Source organism: Pyrus communis, chromosome 1 (assembly GCF_963583255.1).
Source record: "Pyrus communis chromosome 1, drPyrComm1.1, whole genome shotgun sequence".
NCBI lineage: Eukaryota > Viridiplantae > Streptophyta > Magnoliopsida > Rosales > Rosaceae > Pyrus > Pyrus communis.
Window position 1 is genome coordinate 33,804,756 of NC_084803.1, and position 12,759 is coordinate 33,817,514.

Sequence of the window (12,759 nt, forward strand, 5' to 3'; positions counted from 1 at the left end):
AGGGGGGGTGTTGCGAGTTATAGATTTATATATTAGTTAAAGTGTAAATAGTAGTCTGTTATCCCACATTGATGAAGTGCATACGTAATACCAATTGTAGCTCCTATATATAATCCACTTTGGAGATTAATGTATATACAAGAAATTCTCAAATATTGTCTTATATAATTTTGGTATTATACCATGTTTAATTCAACTGTTGTTTGGGTTTGTTGGAAGAGAATGCGAGAAACAGGGAGGGATGAGGATGAGAATATAGTAAATAAAAAGGTGGAGCTTGATAAGCTCATATTTATATATATTTTATATCAAATTCACTAGTCTTTTCTTAGTTAGTTCCTTATATTTTTGAGTTATTTAATTTGTGTTTGTGTTTTGTAGGATTTGTCAAGCAAAGAAAAGAAAAATAGCACAAGTGGGATTTTAAGTAACAAATTAGTCAAAACTGCCTGTGCAGGTCAGCTGACTTTGGAAGCAAGTTGTGGACAGCTCAGAATGAATTAGAGAATGCCCTTTATATGCTTGGAAAGATAAGGATGTCTATTTTCAGGATCATTTCGTGGATTGTTAATATCATTTTTCTAGAAGAAGTTATGGCTGTTTTAACACTGAAAGGTTCCCAAGAGGCTGAGTAGTTTGTGACTGACAAGAAAGCATTGAAAGCAATAAATCTAATAAAACTAGCAGCCAAAACTGATGCAATCAAGAACAAACCAGTTGACACCTATTCAAATATCAGAGGAAATGGAATTAAAGATGAGGATTAAGACAGAGTAATTGGCATAAAGGCTACCCAGGGAGTTACAATTGTTTTACCATTTTGCTCTCACTTATTGTCATCACTAAATGGCTATTAGTGGGTGAGTTAAGGAGAAGAAAATGATGCAGCAAGAATTGGTTTAAAACTAGCGTTGGGGAAGGAAGGAAAGGGGAGGCCTCAGTTGATTTCTTTTGGTTCCATTTTCTCAAACTCATGTCTATCTTTTGTTTTAACTTAAGGAATGTGTAACTAAATTTTGAGTAGTTAGGGGCTGTTTGAAGCCCCGAATATGATTGCAAGTTTGTTATGACATTTCGTTTGAATTACTTTTATGAATGAATGAAAATTGGTTCACTACTTATCTCATTGATGAATTCTTTATGTGTTTTCTACGGATGCATACTTAGTAAGCATATCTAGGATTTTAATGCTATGAATATGTGTGTGCCTACCCTTGTCGAATGAGGACCTACATATGTTCTAGAGTAGTACTTGTTAATTGCGATTAACATGTGAATCAATTTCTAGGATAAGTAAGATAACGCCAGTACTTACGATGCCTTGTGATGACTCAAACTCTTTTCGTTCTTAATGATTTCTACTTGTTAATTCTATGAACATGCCATTCTAGATTGCATGCTAGGGACTAAGTTAAGTTGAAAACACCATTCTCTTAACATACCACATAAGAAAGAGTAATAGGTTGAGTTCTAACATTGAGCCAACTTGAGCATCTTCATCCAGAAATAGAAGGAATTTGAATGAAACATAACATGTTTGTATGATTATTTGGTGGTGGATAACACTTCCCCTAACTTGTTTTTCTTAATTTGTGAACTACTTAAAATCTGTTTTTGTCCTGTTTTTGTTCAATTTAATTTAAATAGCAAATCAACTCCAAAAATCCCAAACATTTGTATGAGTGTAACACTGTGTGTCTAGCGTTTGCATATAAAATTTCGTAGACTTTAGATAAGTGTAAGTCAGTCTAATAATTATTGTTTTGGTGGCTGGCCAGTAAGGACATCAGCCCAGTTTTTGTGACATTTTAAGTAGTTAGATAAAACAATCTTTTGCGGGAAAGACCCTTATTTTCATATGCTACAATTGACAAATCTTAGTAAGGAAAATCAATAGGACATTTGTGTGCTACTTTGTGGTGTGCTTTTAATCTTATCAGAGCTGCTAGATCTGCTTCGATTTTGAGATGCAAATGGTTGGGCAAAAGTTATCTAACAAAGAATGAGAGGGGAGGAGCACCTATGGGAGAAACAAAAAGACTTTTTTTTTTTTTTTTTTTCTAATTGTTAATTAATTAGTTTAAAATTAATTATTCATTTAAATATATATATATATATATATATATATATTTTATTTTTTTTTAATTTCTTGTTTAATTCAGTTTCAATTTTTTTTTTAGAAATTTCTTATCCCTCTCCATTGCATTTTAGATTAAGTACCTAAAACCTTCCAACCTTTTAATGTCATCTAAATTGGTCTCAACTTTTTAAACATTCCAAAGAAATACCTAACCTATTGAAAATGTCACATCCATTGAGTCCTAATTAAATTTTTGTTAAATTAACCACGATTTACTTTATCTCCTACATCGAAGGTCATGGAACCATGACCTCTACCAAGTAATGGTCACCACCACCCCGTTCAGGCAATTACCTCCAAACTCAGCGCACAACCACAAACCTCACCTTACAACTTAAACCACAAATTGAGAAGATGGTCATGGAGGTTGCTGAAATGGTATGGACTGCCATGATGTAGCCACCATCATCTTCACCACCCACAAAAAAAAACTTGAAGCTTTGCAAGCCGAAAATCGACAAATGAGGAAATCACATGAGTAGAAACAAGCTCATTGAAGCCCTATATGAATTCTTAACCCTCTTATATGCTAGGAGATTTCTTGATCTTTATTTTTGTTTTCCATTTTATTCATGAGTTTATTTATTTTTATATTTCATCTTCATGCATTTTTTTGAAATATTTTTATTATTATTTTGTGTCATAGTAAGCAAATAAGTGGGACTCATTATTACCACATGTGCATTTAATGGAAAATTAATTGGGACTTAACAAATGTGACATTTTCAATAGGTTGGTAGTTGTTTGAAATGTTTAAAAAGGTTGAGACTAATTTGGAATGACACTAAAAGGTTGGGAGGTTTTAGGTACTTAATCCTTTCATTTTTTATGCTGTTTTTTTTTTCACTAAATATAATTTTAATTAATTTTAAAATGTGGTACTTTAAGTTTGATTCTTACCAAAAACGGATTTGAACTACATTGTGAGGCTAAGCCCACCCCTCTTAGTGTAGATAATATCGTTTGTTGAAAAAAAAAAAAACATAGTATTTACATGTATGAGTCATAATATTTTTCAATATTCTAAAAAGTGAAAAAATTGTTGTAGCCTATTTTATCTGACAAGGTAAGGGGGCCTGGGGAGAGGGAAGAGAGATTGAGAGATGTGTTTGTAGAATTGTAGGGGAATGTGTGTGTTATCTCTCCTACATAGTGCCTTTATTTATAGTAGTAAAGGAGAGAAGAAATTCCTTCATGATGGGAAATCTATGAGATTCATGTGGGATTTCTAGTGACTAGCATGCATATACAATTCAAAATTTATATACGAAAGCAACGGAAGCATGTCATACATTTTATCAAAGCTATAGTCATGCAAATCCCCTTCAAGATGCATAGGTTTATATAAGATGCATCAAAACAAAATTTATAAGAAGAACAAACTAGAGGTTTAGTTTTATACCTCTTGATCTAGATCTTAGACCAAGGATGGACCACCTCCAAGATCTTTGCTCCTCAAATTCCTTGAGCCTAGCCTCCCTCCTTGCTTCCTCCACTTTGTAAAGTAAGTGCTCCTAGGTTCTCTTCAAGTTTCCAAAGATATGAAAACCTCTAAAGATCCTCACCCACTTTGTAATGAGAAAGATGAAGGAATCACCAAAAGGGTGTATAGATGATTAGTTAAATCACCCCCTTGGTGGCCGGCCCTTTGTGTTCAAGAGAGAGAGCTTTTCTTTTTCTCTTTTGTTGTTTTAGAACACATCAAAACCCTAATGAACTTTGTGTTATAAAGTTCCTTTTATAGACAAAAGAAACAAGTCAACATTTTTAACCTATCTCTCCCTTGGTGGCCGGCCATATGTGTTTGGTTTGAGCTTTGGGCTTTTAATTATTTCAAGTCATCCAATGCTTGAATAAAAGCCCAATGGGTTTTGGCCCAATGGGCCTAATTAAACCCGAACGTTTCTTTAAGCCCAAAACGATCTTTATCGCTTTTATGATTTCTTTAGACTTTCTAAATTAATCAAATCACTTAATTAATCCAATTAATTATTTCCTTCATCCATTAATTACTCACTACAAGAGTGTATTGGTGAACAATCTTTTAGGTTCTAATTAGCAAGGCAGTGAGGTGATTGGCACCAATCCAATTGATTATCCAATCACTTAGTGAATTAAAACTTACTTTTAATTCACCTTCCTTTTGATGACTACATTTAATCATCTAGAAGAACTCACAAGCCATGAGTGACATCTAACCATATATCATGGCTACCCAAGCTAATGTAGAAGTTATTCGGAGAACCTATTCAGTTGGAATTACAATGTAATTCGATCCTTCTCTAAAACAATAGTCTCAATCACATTACTAGGGTATGGATTTATAATGTCAAACCCCTAATGTGATTATTCCTTCTTATATGATTCATTTGAGACGTATAGGAACGCTTTCCTTTATTACGCTCGATACTTCGGCCGAAGATTCCCGAATCATATCTTAGAGTATTCATCCTCTTTTATCGAGGATTAGAGATTCCTTGTTGCGCATTCACTTGCCTTCATGGCTAAGTGGCTTAACCCCAACGATGCCTTGGACACTCGAGAACGGAATGACTTTAACATAATCAAAGATTAAGTACTTAACCACAAGACAACGACGATGCCTCAGGTCAAAGGATTACTTACATTATTCCAACCATTAGAGTTACTTGCTTGACATGTGAGTAGACCTCCATGCAAGTACTCTCGTTCGATTGTGTTCAGTGAACTCATTCCCTTAATGAGCACCTACATACTTGTTTTAGTGTCGCTACACGAATGGGATGAGACTTTCCATCCTTCCATTTGAAGCGGACATAGTATGTACCGGTCTATGGATTGTCAGTATCCCTCCGACAATCCTATGACCAGGAACCTTTTTGGACATGATGGTTATGAGAAGAAGGTCTCTGTAATCTAACATCATTAGGTTACTTCTTCCATCGATCCATTGTCCATGGATTCACTATTTAGGACATATTTTGTTCATTGAGATAGTCCTAATTAGTATCTTTGCCTTCCGATGTATAAGAGTCATATATACATCAATTCATTGTCCTGAAAGGTTTCTTCCAAAGATTGACTTTCAGGGCATATTTCCAACACTTCATCCCCAAGGAATGCAAGTTGTAGTAGGAAAGGATAACTAGAATCAAATCTAATCTAGGATTTAAACAATCACATATAAACTAGGAAAGTTTACAATACTCCTCTTGAGTGTGTAAATACTCAAGGTAGATTTAGCATCATACAGAAGTTGAGAAAGTCGACTCGTCGGCACTAATTCTAAGGAACAACGCTTATTCTCAATAAGGTAGGAACTTGCATAAGTAAGTGAATCTCACTAAAAAAACCCTAAGGCTATGGCAAAAACCCAAGTAGGGACAAAATCCATAGTCTAATGAAAAATGTGTGAGAAATGCAAAAGTTAAAAGTAACGTCTATGGGACGTCATCAGGGATATGACCAGCCCAAGGTGGGTGCCTCATTAAAACCTAGTTAGGTAGCAAAAACCTAGTGGGAAAAATGCTCCTAATCATAGGGAAAAAAAAGTACATTCAGATCAAACAAGGATACTCCCCTTGAGTTTGACACAATTCCAAATAGAAATAGCAATGTTACAACTCATACAATTTACGCTTACCAATTCTTTGAATAAGCTTCTGAAGCGTCATCTTCGGCAGTGATTTGGTGAAGAAGTTGGCTAGATTGTCTTGTGAACGGATTTGCGTGACTTTAATCTTCTGATGCTCTTGTTGTTGATGTGAAAAGAATAACTTTGGCGCAATGTGCTTGGTGTTGTCTTCTTTGATATAACCCTTCTTGAGTTGTTCAATACATGTTGCATTGTCTTAAAAAATCATCGTAGGGACATCTACGGCGGGGTAGCGATCGCAGAAGCTTTAAATATGACCCACAACTGCTCTCAACCAAAAGCATTCCCAATTTGCTTAATGTAAGGCAAGAATTTCAGCATGGTTCGACGAAGTGGCAACTAAGGTCTATTTAGTTGACCTCTAAGAGATTGCGCTGCCTTCAACGGTAAAGAAATAACTCATTTGAGAATGTGCCTTGTGCGGATCATACAAATATCCTGCGTCTGCAGAACAAGGCGAGAATCCACTCGAGAAGCAGGGGGTACTGCATTATTCAAAGATCCATAGGGATATAACAAGCCCAAATTCGTAGTACCTTTAAGGTAACGGAAGATGTCTTTCATGCCAGTCCAGTGTCTGCGCGTTGGTGCATTACTGTATCTTGCCAAAAGATTAATAACGAAGGAGATGTTGGGTTTAGTGCATTGAGCTAAATACAATAAAGCACCTATCGCACTTAGATAAGGAACTTTAGGCTCCAAAATCTCTTCATCATCCTCTTTCGAACCGAAAGGATCTCATTTTACATCTAGCGATCGAATGACCATATAAGTACTTGAAGGCTTTGCTTTATCCTCATTAAAGCGGCGCAACACCTTTTGCGTGTAGTTCGATTGATGTACTAGGATTTCATTCAAACGGTGCTCTATCTCAAGATTGAGACAGTATCGAGCCTTTCTTAGATCTTTCGTCTCAAATTTTGTCGTCAGGTACGCGATAGTTCTCACTAGCTCTTTAGGAGTTTCGATAAGGTTTATGTCATCAATATGTACTGCAACTATCGTAAATTCGAAATGTGACTTCTTAATGAACACATAAGGGTATAGTTCATTGTTCACATATCCCTGACCAGTCAAATACTCACTCAGATGGTTATACCACATTCTTCCAGATTGTTTCAAACCGTAGAGTGAACGCCTCAAATGAATTGAGAGCGTGTTCTAGGGTTTGGAAATATTTGAACCAGTCAATGTAAGTCATTCGGGAACTTTCATATAAATTTTCGTATCAATATCCCCATAGAGATACGTAGTTACTATGTCCATCAGCTGCATACTCAATTTTTTGGAAACTACCATACTGATAAGGTAGCGAAAACTAATCACATCCATAACGGATGAATAAGTTTCATCATAGTCAATCTCGAGGTGTTGTGAGAAACCTTGTGCAACAAGACAAGCTTTGTAACGCACAATTTTGTTCTTCTTATTACGCTTTCGAACAAAAACCCACTTTTAGCAAACGAGCTTCACATGTAGAGGAGTAAGAGCTACAGGTCCAAACACCTTGCATTTCGCAAGCAAATCGAGTTCTACTTGGATTGCTTATTTCCAGTTTGACCAATTAGTTTTATGTCAACATTCATCAACGAAACGTGGTTTAATGTCATCACTCAACATGATCTCAGTAGCTACTGCATATGCTAATGCATTGTCGACAATCATTTCATTTCTACCCCACACATCATCTTGGCTAGCATAATAGACCGAAATCTCACAATTCTCGGGATGAGGATTCGTCTCTCCAAAAACGCTTCTGTAATCTAGAATTTCCTCATGAGTTGGTTAAAATGAGTAAGTGATAGTTGGATTCACGGTAGGCTATTCGGGACCTTGTGCTATGGATTTCCTTTTCTAGGGGTGTGAATCCTGAAGGAAAATTTGTGAAAAACAAGTTCATTTGAGCAACATCAACAACATGCAATTAACAATTAAAAGGCGGAATCATGTTTATATGCACTCAAAAACAAAACTTAACCCATGAACTTCAAAGCCTAGTAGATAGGTGAACCAAGACTCAACTCAAAACAAAGTGAGTTGAGAAATCAATACCTTTGTAAATTCCTCTTTGCATAAGCAAAGGCTAATCACCCAAAGAGAGGGCCTTCATTCCTTGCATCTTAGATCCATGGATTTGGATGGATGAAAAGGTTTCTCCAAGTTCCCAAAATTGAGAACCTCTAATGATTCATCACCAAGGCATAATGAAAAAGAAATGAGTGACCTTGGAGGAGTTTGATTGCTAGATGATCCCTCCAAGGTGGCCAAAATTTTAGAGAGAAAAGAGAGCTTGTATTCTCATCCTTTCCCCAAAAAAAATAACCCTTAATGAATTTTAGGCTATAAAGTCCTTTATATAGTCCCTTCAAATAAGTGACCTAATGGACCAAATGCCCTATTCTTCTAACATGGCCGGCCATAGCGTTTATTGGGCTTTCAAGCCCTTTGTTTATTCAAGTTGTCATACAACTTGAGTTAATGGGCTTGACATTCAAATCCCATTGGGCCTTGCGGCCAAAAACTAACCCGAGGTCTTTAACGAACTTATTCGTTTGATTAATTAACACATTAATTAATCCTAGCCTTAGATAAATAATTAAACCATTTAATTATTCTTACTCATCTCCGTTGTTTCTTCGAACTCTACCTTACTCGGTGAACGATCCATTAGGTTCCTTTTAGCGAGGCAGTGGGCGATTAAAACTTTTTCTAATCGATTGTGAATTGAAACTTACTTTCAATTCTCCCGTTAGTGATAATACACTTTTAGGGCTTCCACAAACCATGGTTGACGCATAGCAGCATGTCATGGTTACCCAAGCTAATCAGAAGAGGTGGAGAACCTATTCAGTTGAGGATTACAAATGCAATACGGTCTTTCTCTAATACAATACTCTTGACCACATTGTTTGGTTTGATAGTTTATTCATGTCTACTATCCAATGTGAGTCTTGTGCTTATATGATTACCTTGAATGTGATTTGGAACGCATTCCAACATCTCATTCATACTCTGGCCAGAGATTCTAAATCATATCATAGAGTATTCTCCCTCAAACAGTTTGAAGGTTAGAGATCCCTTGTTGCGCATTCACTTGCCTCCATGGCTAAGTGGCTTAACCCCAACGATGTCGTGGACACCCTCCTGATGGAGTGACTTTGACATAGTCAAAGATTAAGGACCTAACCACAAGACAACTGTGATGCCTCAGGTCAAAAGACTAATTTGCATTATCCCAACCATGAGTTCTCATGTGACATGAATATGAGAACTCTTCGTTGATTGTGTTCAGTGAACTTATTCTCTATTGAGCACCTACGTACTTGTCTTGATGTCACACACACCAATGACTCGAGACTAGTCACTCTCCCTGAGAGAAGACATAGCACGTATTGATCTTAACGGACTGTCAATGCCCAATTGACAATCCTATGATCAGGAACGTTTAGGATGTGTCAACGAAAGAATGGTCTCATGAATCTAACTTCTTTAGATCGCATTCTTCCAATCACATATTCCTTGGACTTATCGTTTAAGCATATAACATTTATATGAGACGGTTCAAACAATAATCTTTGCTCTTTACATTAAACTATATTAGTTTAACATGTGAAATGTCCATAAAGTATCATCATATGATTGGTTTTAGGGCACATTTCCAACAAATCCTTTGAACCAAGAGGTTTGCCATGCTTTTGTGTAGGGGCAGATGATTGGCTAGTCGCTAATGTACGTGGATTACCAAGATTGGCGTCCTGGGCCTCCAGGAGGGAAGTCCGGCGTACATTTGGTACATCCAGCTTTGCAGACATATTCGGAGATAGAATATGTGATCTTGTCACTCACGCTAGATCGGTGAAATCATTTGGCATGCTCTGAGCTATGCTTTGAAGATTTAATATACAATGCACTTTAGTTTCAGATTGAGCGGTGCGGAGATCTAAATGAGCAAAGTAGGAGTCGTCCACGATAATTCGCGTCGTTCTTCAGGAACATTGACGTTCTTATCTCTCCCTAACGACGAGAAGATTGTCTCATAGAAGTGATAATCCGTGAAACGACCTGTAAATAGATCGCCTGTCAAAGGTCCTAAATAACGAATAATCGCAGGAGAATCATATCTGACATAAATTCCAATCCTTTGCTAAGGCCCCGTTTTTGTACGTAAGAGCGGCAAGATCAGCACATAGACCGTCCAACCAAGAAGGAGCAGATATGATATGTCAGGTTCATATATGGTAACTAACTGAAGGGTACTAAATGGTTGAGTCGTAACAGGCCTCAAGCGGACTAAATTTGCTGCATGCAATATTGCATGGCCCCAAGCAGCTATCGAGAGCTTGGTACATATGACCAACGATCAAGTAATCATTTGTTAGCGCTTATTGAAAGCTTCTGCCAGGCCTTTCTGGGTATGAACATGGGGTACGAGATGTTTAACTTTAACCCCAACCGGCATGCAATAGTCATCCAAAGTTTTAGATGTGAATTCTCCAACATTATCTAATCAAATAGATTTGATCGAATAATTAGGGTGGTGAGCTCTGAGCTTGATAATTTGAGCCAACAGTTTGGAGAATGTAGCGTTCCTTGTGGACAACAAGCACAGGTGTGAGCAACGTGTAGAAAAATGGGAGGATTCAACCAAATCTTGTCGTAAGAAGGCTTAGTAATAAGTTTTTCCATAGAAAATGTTTGACATGCAATTCCTTGGATCGAACCTAAACTTCAGGTTAATGGATGCCTATGTGATGATTTGAGGATATGGCGCATCACTATTCGTCCAAGATGTCCCAAACGATCATGCCAAAGTATAATTTCATGCGGGGTCCCAGTAGTAGAGCCAACCACATAGTGCCATTCTATGGGGCGTATGGTTGTGGTATATAGACCACTCGGGATACACTTCTGGTCCTATTCGTAGGAGGTTATGCATAGAAATTCAACTTCGTTTTCTATGTGGCTTTCATCGTGACAATTGTTATCTCTAATGTCCTTGAAACTCAACAACATTCTTCTGGAACGTGAAGAATAGAGTGTCTCAGCAATGGTCAAGATTGTACCATTAGACAACATTATACGTGCCTTACTGTATCATTCAATCAAGTTGGATGGGCCTGAGAGAGTTGTCAGAGGTGCATTCTTAGGCATGAAGTTAGTGAAATAGATGTGTTCACTCAAAACGGTTTGTGTGGTTGCATTATCTGCCAGACAACTAACTTCCCCACTAGTCATACTTAGAATGAAAAATTAATTTGAATAGGTCACATGCATAAAAGTTATAAAAACAATTATCAATTCAAAATAATTTCATTTATTCAAGGATGGTAATTAATCAAAACTTAATATCCAAAACAAATCACTAACAAACAATCCAAACATAAGGGAAAATTGTACACAAATCAACCAAAAAACAGGGGGGGTGTTTGGCCACTAGGTGGAATTCGGCCCTATTATGCCTAAGATTCTAATCTTTCATAGGGGTGGTATCCTCTTGAAAATAAAAAACCTCCATCTTTGAAGTCTCCGGTTCGTCCACTTGCACGAAGTTTGATTCAAACTTCTAACGATGAGATTGATATTCAACTACAACCTTGTGGGGAGCTCGGCAAACACGGGACCAATGGTCCTTTGAACCACAACGATAACACATATTTGCATCCATGGTTTCAGGTGCTTTGCCTTTATTCTTGAAGTTTGGGGCCTTAGGAGTGAGGTTTAAGACTTTTGGGCTTTGTTTCTTTCCCTGGATGGGCCATGACTCTGTTGACCTTGGTGGGATGGCTTCTGGCCGCCCTTACCATGCCTTACTTGGCGGTTTGGGTGTTGGTTTGTGCTATAATGTGCTTCAGGCACATTAGTCGCCCGAGTAAGTTAAGCTTGATGATTCTTCATCAATAGCTGGTTCTACTTTTTAGCGAGAAGTAAAACAGAGATCAAATCTGAGAACTTAGTGAACTTCTGAGCTCTATATTGTTGTTGTAGGATAATATTAGTATCAGAGAAGGTCGAATAGGTTTTCTTCAGCAGATCCTCTTCGGTCAAAGTTTCGTTACAAAACTTAAGAAGTGATCAGATTCGACAAACTTCGGAATTATATTCATTCACAGACTTAAAGTCTTGGAAGCGCAAATACTGCCAGTCATGTCTTGCTTCGGGCAAGAATATGTCCTTTTGGTGATCAAAATGATTAGCTAAAGCGACCCATAGTGCACGTGGATCCTCCTCAGCAAGGTACTCGGTTTGCAAGGCATCATGAATATGTCTTCGGATGAAGATCATAGCAGTGGCTTTCTCAGCTTTGCCAGTCGGATTGTCTGTCTCTTCTTCAATGGCGGCACGTAAGTTCTTTACAGTGAGGTGGAGCTTCACATCTTGGACCCACTTAAGGTTGTTCCTTCTAGAGACCTCCAAAGCGGTGAAGCCGAGTTTGTTCAAATTCGACATGTTCTTATTACAAAATAGATGGACAAGATGTGGTTGATGTAATGGAGGAAAAAAATCAATCCATTCACATATGAGTAGAACATTCATGTTCTAATAGACATGTATTGGTTAATATTTGCATGAAAAACTTCGGGTTTTCATGGGTAATGTTTTCAAGCGAAAACGTCAGGTTTTCAAACAAGGCATGTTAATAGAAACTTCGGGTTTCAAAATAATTATGAACTTCAAGTTCATATGTTCCTGCAGACAAACGCAAATATATGCAAAAATAGACACATAAATATGGAACAAGAAAATATGTAAATAGAACTTCGGGCCTATAATTATAATTGAATTAATTATTTGGACTTTGGGCCAAATTAAAGTGTGGGTGAAAAAAGTAATACCCAAATTGTCTAAAAATATTAAACAATCGAAGATCCCAAAAATATAGGCCAAAACCCACGGGTGGGCTGAGCAAGTTTGAATCGTGCTACCAGGCCCAAGAATTAGGCTGAGTTGAGTGGATCAGGCCACGGGAGTTCAAGCCCAAGGTAGC

At 37.3% G+C, this 12,759-nt stretch overlaps 1 protein-coding gene across 1 annotated transcript; it reads right to left on the reverse strand.

Moving 5' to 3' along the window:
• Positions 1 to 11,846: 11,846 nt before the first annotated feature.
• Positions 11,847 to 12,221, reverse strand: LOC137726226 (uncharacterized). The gene has a single exon (XM_068465121.1). It carries the CDS (start codon positions 12,219 to 12,221, stop codon positions 11,847 to 11,849), a length of 375 nt encoding a protein of 124 aa, XP_068321222.1.
• Between the last annotated feature and the right edge of the window lie 538 nt (positions 12,222 to 12,759).

Excerpts from the sequence above, each read along its gene's own strand:
- LOC137726226 (XM_068465121.1), bottom strand. The coding sequence starts at position 12,221 with ATGTCGAATTTGAACAAACTCGGCTTCACCGCTTTGGAGGTCTCTAGA.